The sequence below is a fragment of the Scyliorhinus torazame genome, chromosome 1 (genome assembly GCF_047496885.1).
Source record: "Scyliorhinus torazame isolate Kashiwa2021f chromosome 1, sScyTor2.1, whole genome shotgun sequence".
NCBI lineage: Eukaryota > Metazoa > Chordata > Chondrichthyes > Carcharhiniformes > Scyliorhinidae > Scyliorhinus > Scyliorhinus torazame.
Genome location: NC_092707.1, coordinates 113,250,580 through 113,266,258, shown reverse-complemented (window position 1 = coordinate 113,266,258; position 15,679 = coordinate 113,250,580). Strand labels below are relative to the sequence as shown.

Below are 15,679 nucleotides of genomic sequence, written 5' to 3'. Positions count from 1 at the left end.
TTCTGTTGCCCTCTTTTGCGATCGCTTCTGGCCCTCAGCTCCATACACCAGTGGGTCAATCTCTTCCACTCACTCTCCTGCACATTTTTACCTCCTCACATCCACCCGTTAACCAGGGAAAGGGTCTGAAAAAACCGCCACAAGCGGGAGCCACCAAATGTGCGACCACTCACACCATGGCCGCCACTGGAAGTGCCTGATCAGTCCATCTATATCCTCCTGTAATCGAAGACTATCCTCACTATTTGCCACCCCACCAATTTTTGTAGAATCCACAAACTTACTGATTAACCCTCCTACATTCATATCTAAATCATTTATATAAACCACAAGCAGCAAGGGCCCCAACACTGATCCCTGCAGGACCCCACTGAACACAGATGGAAAAATACTCCTTGCACATCATCCTTTGCTTCCTGTCACTCATTCAATTCTGGATCCTATTTGCCAAATTTCCTTGGATCTGTATCAGTCCCTCATCAGAATACAAGTTGTTGATATTGTTGTTTTACCTGCCTCCATGATAGCCAATGGGGCACCGTTAACTCTAAGCTGATTCTCCGTCAGTCCATCTTTATGAAGTTCAACAACATGGTAACTCTGATTTATTTAGCACAGAATGGCCAACTGGAACCTTGCGACGTCCTAAAACCAGTTGACTTTCAAAATCACTTGACCAACTTTCGGCAGTTCCCAGCGGCGCCAGTAGGTGGCAGGATGCGCTTTAGTAAAATGTTCAGCTTTAAGGAGAGGGATTTTCCACCTTTTCGCAGGAAAATAAAATCTCAGAACGAGAACATTTAAGGAGGTGCAAGGTATGAAACTTTGACCGTATAAATGCTTCAGGTAATCAAGGTATCTTTCACTGCTCCACTTTCTAATTTTAATTTTTTTAAAATAAATTTAGATTACCCAATTCTTTTTTTCCAATTAAGGAGCAATTTAGCGTGGCCAATCCACCTACTCTGCACATCTTTTGGGTTGTGGGAGTGAAGCCCACGCAAACACGGGGAGAATGTGCAAACTCCACACGGCCAGTGACCCAGAGCCGGGATCGAACCTGGGACCTCGGCGCCGTGAGGCAGCAGTGCTAACCACTTTTAAAATTTATGATACCTTTTCCACTTGGGGCAGCACGGTAGCATTGTGGATAGCACAATTGCTTCACAGCTCCAGGGTCCCAGGTTCGATTCCGGCTTGGGTCACTGTCTGTGTGGAGTCTGCACATCCTCCCCATGTGTGCGTGGGTTTCCTCCGGGTGCTCCGGTTTCCTCCCACAGTCCAAAGATGTGCAGGTTAGGTGGATTGGACATGATAAATTGCCCTTAGTGTCCAAAATTGCGCTTAGTGTTGGGTGGGGTTACTGGGTTATGGGGATAGGGTGGAGGTGTTGACCTTGGGTAGGGTGCTCTTTCCAAGAGCCGGTGCAGACTTGATGGGCCAAATGGCCTCCTTCTGCACTGTAAATTCTATGATCTATGAAACGGTTATCTTAGCCACAAGAGGAATTCGCTTTAAAATTAAAATTCAATTTCAGGCAAAGTAAGTTAATGGATCCATTCCATTGAAAGTCTGATTCATCCAACAGCAAACATTTTAATTTAAAGTTATCTAAATCCAACCTGTTCCTCTTGCTTGGGAAGAACAACAGATTTGCAGAGCCGAGTTTTTCTCGCAACACAATTTGATAGATACCTGTTGGGATTGCTCCTGATCGAGAGGGCAGCAAATCCTTCCGGACTTCACCAGGAGTTGGTGGTGGAAGTGACCTCGTTGTGGCCCAAACTTCATCACTGGGTGTACAGGATTTGGAGCTCTCACTGAGGGACGCATCATCTTCACCCTGTGACAGGGACAACACATCACAAGACTTAAAATATCAACCCTAACCATGGGAGAAAAATCCAATATTGAAAATGACAAGCTATTTCCACTAATGAATCTGAAGAGCAATGCATACTAAAGATAAGAATTAATGCAAGACTCTTTTTTAGAAAAGCATTCGTCAATTTTTATATATGTAGTAAATCACTCCAGAATTCAGCAGTAATCTCCCCCCCCCCCCCCCCCCCCCCCCCCAACTTCAGGAGGTATTTCATAGAATCACAGAACATAGAACCACTGCAGTGCAGGAGGCCAATTGGCCCATCACGTCTGCACCGACCCTCTGAAAGAGCACCCCAACCAAGCTCCTGCCCTATTCCTACAACCCCACCTAACCGGCACAACCCTGGACACCAAGGGCACTTTAGCAAGGCCTGTGCGAGGAAACTGCGGAGCACAGGGAAGAAATCCACGCAGACACGGGGAGAATGTACAAACTCCACACAGGCAGCCACCCGAGGTCAGAATTGAACCCGGGTCCCTGGTGCTGTGCTAACCACTGTGCCACCATGCCGCCCGGAGAGACAGACTCCCGGACGAAGAGATCGGAGTCTGTGTACTTCCTCTGCTCATTTTTTACGATCAGTGGCCCAGAAAGTTGAGAGATCATTCCTTCAAAACGATATATACACGGAGTAAAAAGCTCACTGCTTTGTTTGATTATTATTTGAGGGGAGTGTTCAGAAGAATTCAAGTGAAAATTCGAGGAAGTGCTCAGAGTTGAAAAGACAGCTGCAAGAACCAAATTTAATGTCGGCCATGTGAGAACCAAGACATCCGAGGTAAATCAAATGTTTGCTGTATCGTAATACAGCCCGTGAACCAGTGGTATTCTGCCTTGGCTTGGATCCTTGTTGAAGGCTCCTAAGAGGAATCTTTGTTTGGGAAAGATTCCAAGCATTTTCTTACAGCTTGAAAATACTTTATTGTGACAAATAGGCTTACATTAACACTGCAATGAAGTTACTGTGAAAAGCCCCGAGTCGCCACATTCTGGCACCTGTTTTGGGTACACGGAGGGAGAATTCAGAATGTCCAAATGACTTAACAGCACGTCTTTCGGGACTCGTGGGAGGAAACCGGAACACCCGGAGGAAACCTACACAGACACCGGGAGAACGTGCAGACTCCGCACAGACAGTGACCCAAACCGGAAATCGAACCTGGGACCCTGGCGCTGTGAAACAACAGTGCTAACCACTGTGCTACCGTGCCGCACATGCTGACCCGCCTCTGGGGGATTTAATGAGAAATCCACTGAATTCATATTGGATGACATTAGCCACTTGCTTCCAGAGTGTGATGTGTCTAACCACAGTTGGCCTGTTGAGAAGATTAGAGTAAAAGATGTAGTTTGGAACTCGCGTTATCCTTATAAATGTGTGTACATCTGTGAAGATATGGATGAAGGAGTAGCACTATAGTTAATCTTTTCTCGTTTAAGAATGGTTTGATTCCTTTGTTAAAAGTTAATTGGAAATCCCATGACTCTTTTCTTTCACCTCGTTAAACAAAACCCATCTGTCAATAGTAACAACTGGGATTGCAACACAGGAGCTAAATATTTGACCTGCTCTGTCAAATTAGATAGTCTGGCTTTCACAACAAAGACAGACCATAATAAGATCAACACGGCTGCAACTGAATCCTCGGAAATACTAGCAGAAAAACAAAAGTGCTGGAAAAAAAACACAGCTGGTCGAGTCACATTGGACTCAAACATTTAACTCTCTCTCTCCACAGATGCTGCCAGACCTGCTGAGTTTTTCCAGTACTTTTTTTCATTTCAGATTTCCAACATCTGCAGTATTTTGCTTTCACCTCCGAAATATTAATTTGCTTTAGATTTCAAGGGCTGGATTCTCCGCCATTGGGATGCTCCGTTTTGCCAGCAACCCGAGGGTTTCCCGACAATGGGAAACCCCAGGCGTAACCGAGCCTGGGTGCTGAACCAGTATTCTGGCGGGACGGAGAATCTAGGCCCATGTCAGTTGCAATTAGTTACAGCAGATCAGATTTTAAAATTTATACCAGGGATCTTTGTGTCATTGTAGCCCGGTGCTAATGGACAAATCATCCAATTGTATTTAAAATTGGTCCGACAAAAATGAAAATGTGATTTCTTGTGATGCAAAATTTGTCACGCCAAAGGGAATCTAAGTGAATAATTACAAGATTTTAACCTCGGCAATTAATATTCTATAATCATTATTTTTCTGATTGTCATTTTAAAAATAAATTTAGAGTACCCAATTCATTTTCTTCCAATTAAGGGGCAATTTAGCATGGCCAATCCCCTTACCCTCCACATCTTTGGGATGTGGGGGTGAAACCCACACAAACATTGGGAGAATGTGCAAACTCCAGGGCCGGGATCGAAGCTGGAACCTCGGTGCCGTGAGGCAGCAGTGCTAACCACTATGCCACCATGCTGCCCATTTGTTTGTCATTTTTAAAAGGAGGTATTTGAAATTCGGAACGTTCAGAAATCTGTAGCAAAGTTTGTCTGAAATAAAACACTGGTGAAGATATTGGCAGTGCAAAACAAAATGGCCCTGTATCCAAATTACAGTTCAAATCCCTGCACCTCCCTCGCACCCAAGTTCCTCACATAATTCTAACCATGTACTCATCTTCCATGTTGATAAAGGGTATTTTTAGTCCCTCCTTCTGCATTCCTGCCCCCCACAATAACCAATTTCCACCTCTTAATTTAGAAGAGAATTGTTTTATTGCAGTGTACTATTATGGCCATTCTTCATGCAAGTCAAGACATGGAGTATTAGCAGCTCAAACAAATCGGTGTTATCCTCATTCTCAGACACCTCATCTCAGTTTAGAGGTCAAAGCCAGTGTCACAATCCCAGCTAATGGCACTTTGGGTTCATTAGGAAGTTCCAGCATGGATTTCTAATGGAGAAATCATTTGACTAACTTGGTGGAGTGTTTTGAAGAGGTAACTGAAAGGGTCGATGAGGGTAATGCTGTTGATGTAGACCTTCAGAAGGCATTCGATATAGTGCCACACAACAGACTTGTGACAAAAGTTATAGCTCATGGAATAAAAGGGACAGTAGCAATGTGGATACAAAACTGGCTGAATAATAGAAAGCAGAGAGTAATAGTCAATGGTTATTTTTCAGGCTGGAAGAAGGTTTGTAATGGTGTCCCCCAGGAGTCAGTATTGGGACCCTTGCTTTTCCAGATGTAAGACCATAAGAATTAGGCCACTCGGCCCTGTCTACTCTGCCAATCAATCACGGCTGATATTTGTCTCAACCTCATTCTCCTTTTCCTCATGACCCCTGATATGTGCAGGGAACAATTTCAAAGTTTGCAGATGACAAAACATGGAAGTACTGTAAACTGTGAAAAGGACAGTGTAGAACGTCAGAAGGACATAGACAAGTTGGAGTGGGTAGAGAAGTGCGAGGTGATGTATTTTGTTTGGAAGAACATGGAAAGACAATATAAAATAAGTAGTAAAATTCTTAAAGGGGTACAGGAGCAGAGTGATTCATATGTTCTCAGATCATTGAAGGTGGCAGGACAGGTGGAGAGAGCAATTAATAAAATGGATGGTATTCTGGGCTTTATTAATAGGGGCATAGAGAACAAGAGCAAGGAGGTGATGTTGAACTTATACAAATCACTAGTTAGACCTCAGCTGGAATATTGTGCACAGTTCTGGATGCCACACTATAGGAAGGATGTGAGCGCATTGGAGAGAGTGAAGAAGAGGTTGGCAAGAATGGTTCCAGGGATGAGAAATTTCAGTCAGGACGAGTGATTGGACAGGTTGGGACTGTTCTGCTTGGAGAGACGGCGGCTAAGAGGAGATTAGATAGAGATGTTCAAAATCATGAGGGGACTGATCGGAGCAGATAGGGAAAAACTGATCCCGCTTGTAAAAGCATCAAGAACGAGGGGGCACAGATTTGAAGTAATTTGGAAAAGAAGCAAATGTGATGTGAGAAAAAACCTTTTCACACAGCGCGTGGTTGAGGTCTGGGAAGCGTGGTGGAGGCGGGTTCAATCGAGGCATTCAAGAGAGCGTTGGATAATGATATGAATATAAACAATGTACAGGAGTTTGGGGAAAAGGCAGGTGAATGACACCAAGTTATGATGCTCATTTGGAGAGCCGCTGCAGATACAATGGGCTGAAATGTCTCCTTCTGTACTGTAGCAATTCTGTGATACCGGACAGCCAGGTCCCAGAATGGAACTCCATCTTTGTTAAGTAATGGGTTGAGACGTTCCAATTAGTTGTCTTATCTATGTCAAGTATCCAATAATTGACATTGATATGTAAAGGTTCTTCAGGTGGCCTTTGTGTCAGGTGATGTGATGATAAGAGTTTTGCGCAGAATCTGTTAAAGTGAAATAAAGGTGTTTGTGGAAAAGGAGCAGAACCTTTGACTTTTTGTACAACAGCAGCTAAACGTCTAACAATTGGCAGCAGAGAATGGTTGCTATGCAAATGTGAAGGGTTGAAAGATACAACTTTTCCAGACCAAACCAGGGAGTGAGTGAGAAGATTAAAAAAGGGATATATGGCTTAACCTAGGATAAAGATGGCCGTATATGACTATCTCCCCTTATTTTCTGAAAGGGGATCGTACGACCAATGGAGAAGTGCAGTAGTTATGTGGACTAAGGTAACTGCCTTGGGAAAGAGAAAACAAGGTATGGCATTGGCTCTTTCTCTACATTATGACAGTAAAATCCGAAGCAAAGTGTTTTCTGAGTTGGAATTGGAAGAGTTAGACTCAGAACTAGGTCTGGAGACTCTATTACGTTACATGGATAAGATTTATAAAAAGGATGACTTGTTAAGTGCGTAGGAAGCATGGTCGGATTTTGATAGGTTCCGGAAAATAGTGGATTTCTCCATTGAAGACGATATAATGGAATTTGGCAGACTATATAAAAGGCTGCAGAAACACAACCTGGAATTTCCACAGTGTATTGGCCTTGAAATTACTTGACTGTGCTTGAGTGAGCAACATGGATAGGCTTATGGTTTTGACAGGAGTTCAGTTTGTGGATGATACCTTATTCGATCATATGACAGAAGCTTTAAAAATGTTTCTGAGGAAATATTCGATTCCGATGGCTCTGATGACCCAAATAGGTCAGTCTGCAATAAAGCAGAATATGGAAGATACACCACTAACAGGATGGCGAAATCGTACGGCTACAAACAGGTTCCAAGACTATAGAAGGAGATCAAGACCCGGAAATTATTAAGACAGAAACCCATTTAGAACCTACAATAGGAAGATGAACCCCAGAAATGCACGGGGCATGATAAATCGATGTTTTTGATGTGACTCTCAATACCATTATGCTTTCAACTGTCCAACATGTTATCATAGAATTGATCATAGAATTTACAATGCAGAAGGAGGTCATTCGGCCCATCGAGTCTGCACCGGCTCTTGGAAAGAGCACCCTACCCAAGCCCACACCTCCCCCTACCCCCATAACCCAGTAACCCCACCCAACACTAAAGGCAATTTTGGACATCGAGGGCGATTTAGCATGGCCAATCCACCAAACCTGCACATCTTTGGACTGTGGGAGGAAACCAGAGCACCCGAAGGAAACCCACACACACACGGGGAGAATGTGCAGACTCCGCACAGGCCGTGACCCAAGCCGGGAATCGAACCTGGGACCCTGGAGCTGTGAAGCAATTGTGCTAACCATTATGCTACCGTGCTGCCCATAGAGTGTTATAATAGAGTGTTTGAAGTGACACATGACACGGAAGAGTCAGAAGAGGAAAAAGATAGTGACCAGAAAGAAGGTTTTGTCCTATTAACAAGCAGTAATGAGGGTGTTGGTTGCAGAATCCTTTGTGCTGTATTGGACAGTGGTTGCACATCTAATGTGTGTGGAATTGACTGGTTAAAATGTTACCTGGACCCCTTGAATGCTGAAAATCGTAGAAGGTTAAGGAATTTGAAAGTTCCACAAATTTCAGGTTTGGAGATGATAATACCCTGAAGTCGCTGAAAAGAGTGGTGATCACTTGCAATATTGCCGAAGTGAATCAATTCATTAGCACGGATGTTGTATCAAGTGAGATACCTCTGCTTCTGAGCAGACCGTCGATGAAGAAAGCACACATGAAACTGGATATGGAACAGGATAAGGCAACTGTTTTTGGAAAGTCGATGGACTTACAATTTACACAGTCGGGACACTATTGTATTCCATTACTGATATGGCCTTTTATGTATCTCAGATATTGACAGAAATTTTGGGATTAGGGGATTTTGGTAATATACCTATTGACTGTCACATTGACAATAAATCCCAGTGGGAAAATGTCCACTCTACAAAAAGTGTCAATGAAAAGAGGTTAAGGATAGACATCGCAAGTTTGAAGCAGATGTTGGACAGAGGGGAAATAGCAAAAATTAAATGGGTCAACAGTAGCTATCAATTTTCAGACTGTTTTAGAAAAAGAGGGGCTAGTTCACAGAAACTTTTGGATATTGTTAATGAATTGTTAATGTGACTTTGTTTTTTTCTTCCAAAAAAAAAAAAAGGGGGGGGAAATTGCTTGTGTATTTTTGAGTTTCTTGAAATTTTGTTTTCATCTAATTTTTGTTTTCTCCAAGGAAGGGGAGACTGTTAAGTAATGGGGTAAGAGACATTCCAATTAGTTGTCTCATTTATGTTAAGTATGCAATAATTGACACTGATATGTAAAGGGGCTTCAGGTGGCCTTTGTGTCAGGTGATGTGATGATAGAGTTTTGTGCAGTGTCTGTTGAAGTGAAATAAAGGTGTTTGTGGAAAAGGAGCAAAACCTTTGACTCTTTATACAACAGCAGATAAACGTCTAACATCTTGATAGACTCTAACTTTTCCTTTTTATTTTTAGACAAGGGTGAACGGAGCACAGGACTGCAGATTAATTTATAACAAAAGAATACAATACTTATTAAACAAGATGTACACAGGTTTCGAACGTAACACAACTTCAAAAATACATCACTTACTCTAATGTTCTCAGTAAGTACGCAGACCCTCTAAACCCATCGGTCAGCTGTGGTCAGACACACCACACTCTGATGCCACCTCAAACAGCATCTGTGGATTTCTCATTAAAGCCCTCAGATGCTCATCACACCGTGAACCAACTGGTCTCACCGGAAACACGAGGGTTTCCAGACTCTGCTCTCAATGAACACTCTTGGAATTGCCCCCCCCCCAATAAAGCTTTCTCTTGGATGCCTCCACCAATGACCCACCTGCAGGATTTCAATCTCTCCTTTCAGCATTCCTGCCTCAGATTGCCATCTTATTCAAGCTTCCACACAAATACTCAGCTACCCAGCCACACCACCAGAACACCACTGCTTCACAGGCTGGATTAAGATATCACCAAACTTATATTTATTTACTTACTTTTTTTATTTTGAATGACTGGTTTCTGAATAAATAACAAATATTATTAACCTTTTAAGTTATTTATTCATTATTACGTTATAGCATTTCTGTGAAAGCATCAAATCCATTTTCTATAGCAGGCCCAGCACATCCTGAGAGTCAAGTCATCACAGACCTCCCAAAGAGACTGTCCAATCACAGGTATGTTTTCCCCCTGCATTGGCTGCTCGAGACTGTTTCGGGTGGAATCAGCCAGTGAATGAAACAGCATCACAAGTCAGGTTGTAATATCCCAGTTTCTGGCTGGGGAGCTCAGAGCAACAAGGGGGCCCAGGAGAGGGAGCTGGGGGACAGTTTTGGGGGGGGGGGTCACGGATGAACAGGGGAGGCCCAGGAGAGGGAGCTGAGGGACAGTGGAGGGGAGGGGGGGTAGGAGTACAGATGCTAGTAAGCGGAGATGAGGAAGCCAGTTGTGCAATAGGCAATTTTGGAGAGAGAGAGAGAGAGAGAGAGAGAGGGGGGGGGGGGTCAGAGAGAGAGAGAGAGGGGGGGGGGGGTCAGAGAGAGAGGGGGGGGGGGTCAGAGAGAGAGGGGGGGGGGTCAGAGAGAGAGAGAGAGGGGGGGTCAGAGAGAGAGGGGGGGGGGTCAGAGAGAGAGAGAGAGAGAGAGAGAGAGAGAGAGAGTGAGTGTTGGGGGTCAGAGAGAGAGTGTGTGGGGGGTCAGAAAGAGAGAGGGAGTGTGGGGGGTCAGAGAGAGAGGGGAGTCAAAGAGAGAGAATGTGGGGGGTCAGAGAGAGAGTGAGTGTGGGGGGTCAGAGAGAGAGAGAGAGAGAGAGAGGGGGGTCAGAGAGAGAGAGAGAGGGGGGTCAGAGAGAGAGAAGGGGATGGGGTCAGATAGAAAGTGGGGGTCAGAGAGAGAGGGTGTGAGGAGTCAGAGAGAGAGAGAGAGAGAGAGAGAGAGAGAGAGAGAGAGAGAGAGAGAATGTGGGGGGTCAGAGAGAATGTGTGAGGGTTAGAGAGCGAGAGAGGGGGGTCAGAGAGAGAGAGAGGGGGTCAGAGAGAGAGAGAGAGGGGGGTCAGAGAGAGAGAGAGAGAGAGGGGGGGTCAGAGAGAAAGGGGGGACCAGAGAAAAAGGGGGGGCGGTCAGAGAGAAAGGGGGGGGGGGTCAGAGAGAAAGGGGGGGTCAGAGAGAAAGGGGGGGTCAGAGAGAAAGGGGGGGTCAGAGAGAAGGGGGGGTCAGAGAGAAGGGGGGGTCAGAGAGAAGGGGTGTCAGAGAGACGGGGGGTCAGAGAGAAACGGGGGGTCAGAGAGAAAAGGGGGGGTCAGAGAGAAAAGGGGGGGTCAGAGAGAAAAGGGGGGTCAGAGAGAAAGGGGGGGTCAGAGAGAAAGGGGAGGTCAGAGAAAGAGGGGGTCAGAGAGAGAGAGAGGGGGGGTCAGAGAGAGAGAGGGGGGGTCAGAGAGAGAGAGTGGGGGAGGTCAGAGAGAGGGGGGGGCCAGAGAGAGAGAGAGAGTCAGAGAGGGGGTCAAAGAGAGAAAGTGGGGGTCAGAGAGCGAGAGGGGGGGTCAGAGAGAGGGAGAGGGGGGTCAGAGAGAGGGAGAGGGGGGTCAGAGAGAAAGGGGGGGACCTGAGAGAAAGGGGGGGTCAGAGAGAAAGGGGGGGGCAGTGGAGGGGAGGGGGACTAGGAGTACAGATGCTAGTAAGCGGAGATCAGGAATCCAGTTGTGCAAGAGGCAATTTTGGAGAGAGAGGGAGAAGGAGAGAGAGCGCGTTGGGGACCGGGCGCCCGAGAGGGTCGGAGGGGACCGGGCGCCCGAGAGGGTCGGAGGGGGCCGGGCGCCCGAGAGGGTCGGAGGGGGCCGGGCGCCCGAGAGGGTCGGAGGGGGCCGGGCGCCCGAGAGGGTCGTACGAGACCTGCCATCCAAGGGGGTCAGAGGGGGCCGGGCGCCTGGAGGGGGCCCGGTGTCCGATGGATGATGGGAATCCGAGGGGGGGAGGGGGTGGAGGGAAGGCATTGGAGGGGGAAGAGAGATAGAGGGGGACGGCTTTTCCGACCCTTCACAATGAAGGGATAATACTGTCCCGTCGACGGCAGAACCCACACCGCTGCTTTCCCTGCAATGAGGCACGTGTTCAACAAGAAGCCCCGTTGACAACAACGGATCCAAACGGGTTCAAAAGATCCCACTGCCAGCCACTGGTGAGCAGCCTTCCGCTGCTGCAGAACATGCTGCAGAGGTGGAGGAAAAGCCCGCCAGGAGGTGAGGAGAGAGAGGGTGTGACTGGGGTGAGAAAGGAGAGAATGTGTGTGGGGGCAGAGATTGTCCATAAGTCGCAGGCTCAGGTTGCCACTTAGTGCCCCCCACACACCATCAGCACTCTGAGCGGCGATGAGGGTGAGTGAGTGAGTGAGCATTCTGAGCCTGGGAGTGAACAGAACACCACACACACTCACACTCTAATCCTCACCTTTATATGATACTCATTATTTTCTTCGTTCAGCAAGTTGTTTCTTTCAAACTATATTTCAAATTCATGTGCAATGTTGTGCCTTTCCGAAATAAAAGCTAGACACTGCAGATGCTGGAAATCGGAAATAAAAAATAAATGCTGGAAACATTCAGGTCTGTCAGCGTTTGGTAGAGCGAAGCAGAGTTAACGTTTTGAATCTGGATGAACCGTTTCTCTCTGCACAGATGCTGCCAGACCTGCTGAGCTTGTCCAGCATTTTCTGTTTCTATTTATTTTTCCAAAATGGTGCATTTTACTTTCATTTATGCTCCTGTAATACTGGCCCTCCGAATGTATAAATATTCATGCAGTTAAATGTCCATGGTCTTACGTGCTGGCTGTGCCCATCTTCACAACCATAGCCATTTCTAATGTGGGGCTGTGAATATCCATCCAGGTTTCCTGAAAGAGGGAAAGAAACAAGGCATCAAACCATTGGACATATTTAATCAACTCAGATTTTCAACATCTTCTCCCAAGCCTGGAGTAAGTTTCAAAGTTGTTTTCCCCGGATTGGCCATTTTGTACATCGATAAGTAGCGCACACACTCCAGACTTCAAAACAAGGAACCGACCAATAACACAACTTACATTCAGAAATATTGCCAATTAGCCAGCAACGTTAGAAATGATAGATTTTCCCTCTTAACGTCGCTCGAGTCAGAAAATTTCCTGATGCTCAGCACCTACCTCAGTTCTCTGGGACTTTGTCCAGTTGTGTTTTTTTTAAATATTGGGTCCTCTAGCCCTCGGTCCCCATATCATAACCCTCACCCCTCATCAATCCCCAGCGACACTCCATGTCCCGTCCATGCCAACTCATAACTCTACATCAATAACAGCTAATCCTTTAATATCCGCTTTGAGCCATCAATTAAACTGTGAATTTACAACCTCCATCTGGGATTACTCTTGTTTGTGGAAAATAGATAAGCATTAATAACGGTAGCAAAAACAGGAAGACATCTGAATGGCTATAGATTGAGAGAGGGGAATGTGCATCGTGACCTGGGTTACCTTGTACACTAGTTGCTGAAGGTAAGCAAGCAGGTGCAGCAAGAGGTAAAGAAGGCAAATGATATGTTGGCCTTTATAGCGAGAGGATTGGAGTACAAAAGCGGGAAAGTCTTGCTGAAATTACAGAGGGCCTTGATGAGTCCACACTTGGAATAGTGTGTGCAGTTTTGGTCTCCTTATTTGAGGAAGTACGTTCTTGCTCTAGAGGGAGTGCAGAGAAGGTTTACCACACTGATTCCTGGGATAGCATGACAGACTTAGGAGGAAAGGCTAAGTCGGCTAGGATTGTATTCGCTGGGATTCAGAAGAATGAGGAGAAATCTCATAGAAAGCTATAAAATTCTATCAGTACTAGACAGGGTAGATGCAGAAAGGATTCCCAATTATGGGTGCGTCCAGAACCAGAGGTCACAGTCTGAGGATACAGGGTAGGCAATTTAGGGCAGAGATGAGGAGAAATTTCTTCACCCACAGAGTGGTAAGCCTGTGGAATTCGTTACACAAAAAGTAATTGAGGCCAAAACATTGTTTGTTTTCAAGAAGCAGTTTGATATAGCACTTCGGGGGAAGGGATATCAAAGATATGTGGGGGAGTGGGGAGAGAAGGATGGAGCTGGATTTACATAGATTTACATAGAATTTACAGTGCAGAAGGAGGCCATTCGGCCCATCGAGTCTGCACCGGCTCTTGGAAAGAGCACCCTACCCAAGGTCAACACCTCCACCCGATCCCCATAACCCATTAACCCCACCCAACACTAAGGGCAATTTTGGACACTAAGGGCAATTTATCATGGCCAATCCACCTAACCTGCACATCTTTGGACTGTGGGAGGAAACCAGAGCTCCCGGAGGAGACCCACGCACACACGGGGAGGATGTGCAGACTCCGCACAGACAGAGACCCAAGCCGGAATCGAACCTGGGACCCTGGAGCCGTGAAGCAATTGTGCTATCCACAATGCTACCGTGCTGCCCTAATCAGCCATGATCAGCCATGATCCAAAGGAAGCAGGCTTGTAGGGCCGAATGGCCTCATCCTGCTCCAATTTTCTTTGTTTCTATGTAATGATATAATAAAAGTCCTTGGAGTATGGCGGTACGGTGATGCAGTGGTTAGCACTGCTGCCTCACGGTGCTGAGGACCTGGGTTCGATCCCGGGCTCGGGTCACTGTCTGTGTGGAGTTTGCACATTCTCCCCGTGTTTGCGTGGGTTTCAACCCCACAACCCCAAGATGTGCAGGGTAGGTGGATTGGTCACGCAAAATTGCCCCTTAATTGGAAAAAAAAATGCATTGCGTACTCTAAATTTATTTGAACAAAAGCTCTTGGCGTAATTACAACAAACAGCTATTATAATTGCTCGGAGGGAGTTTTTGTTCAACTCTCTTACACAGTTAGCCTTTTAAAAATTGTTTTCAATAACTTGCCAGCTGGACATACATACATTTTATTTTTTCCTTTGTGAGCATTTACATCTCCCATCAATTCACACACTGTGGGTTTAAGCCTTTTGCTACAGCAAAAATGGGGTCTATTTGAACTCTGTACTGAGTCTTGCCCAGCCTGTGAGTTATCCCCCATTCTCCCACTTTCTGCTAAATGGAATCCGCCATTTACTGAAAGTCTGTGAAAATCTGACCTCAAGTGTCTGAACTATGTCCCCTTTCACTGCAGCCTGAGTAGCATCATCTTCTTTGGTAAAGACAGGTGCAAAGTAGTTATTAATACATCAGCCAAGCCCCCCTCCATGTATATTAGCTGGCCCTACTCCCCCTTACTATTTATAGGCCTAAGTAAACTTTTGGATTTTTTTTTAAGTTGCCAGTCTCTTTTCATATTTGCTTTCTCATTTCCCCTCTGAACCTTCTCCATTCAGTCTGAATTCTGGTTGTTATCCGTCATTTAAAGTTAATAACTGATTTTGTATCAATTGCTATTTATGCAAGAGTTCAAACATTTTGCTATTATCATCTGAAGCCAGACTATGGAGTCCAGGCGGTAAATTCACTCCTGGTGTGTACTACGTAATTTTAGATATTTTAATATTAACCGTAGAGGTCGTAGCAGCTGATACTTCTCCATTATTTATATACAACAGTGACCACACTAAAAGAACAGCCAGATAAACCTCTGCAAGTGTGTGTAATGGAAAGTAATTGATTTCCTGGTAATAACATTGCCTGCAAATAACTGGCACCGAAAATACATTTTAAAGCTTTCTACCTTCCTAATGTAGTGATCAGAATCTGGGGCTGGATTCTTCGACCGCACGGGGCGCAAGTTCGCCACGGATGGGACGCGGACCATGTAAAATTCCGTTGACCTCGGGCGGGACTTTCCGGGCGCGGACAGAGAATTCTGCCCCTGGTCTCTTAACATCCTGTCAGTATGTGTACAAACTCTGCTGTTTGAGAACATGGTGGTCTGCAGTGCCCTCACTATCTTCTCAGATATATTTTAATACAATATTTATAATCGCTACTAAAAATATAAATCAAGTAAAGTGAATTGCAGTCGTACAGTTCGTCTTTTTATTTCATCTCTTAGCAACTTACCAGATTCTAAATCTGTTTTTTGTGCACATGTGGAAGTCAACACCGAAACAATCCCCAGATTCCAGTATTAAATAAAGCGCTTTGTGTGTTGCATTTCAAGGATAACATTCATTGAAGCCTGACTCATATTAAATCTAGTATATTTTTTGACCAAACAAGTCATCAATTTCCTACAGCAATTTCAATTAACCAGGTTTCAGTTTAACTATGTTGACTGAGATCCTGCACAACACAGTCTTATAGTTCAATTAACTTCAAAGTTCTGTATTGCGGTTGTCATGAAAATTCAAAACGGAACTCAA

General features: G+C 45.4%; 1 protein-coding gene across 2 annotated transcripts in view; it reads right to left on the bottom strand.

The window, feature by feature from the left end:
• nhsl3 (NHS like 3) overlaps nucleotides 1–15,679 on the bottom strand; it is a 323,611-nt gene that overhangs the window by 62,679 nt on the left and 245,253 nt on the right. For both annotated transcript variants that reach the window (XM_072500084.1, XM_072500090.1), the window contains exons 3-4: nucleotides 12,133–12,203; nucleotides 1,696–1,843 (exon numbers count right to left, since the gene is read on the bottom strand). In XM_072500084.1, the coding sequence (XP_072356185.1) occupies nucleotides 1,696–1,843; nucleotides 12,133–12,203 (219 nt within the window). The remainder of the gene's footprint in view (nucleotides 1–1,695; nucleotides 1,844–12,132; nucleotides 12,204–15,679) is intronic.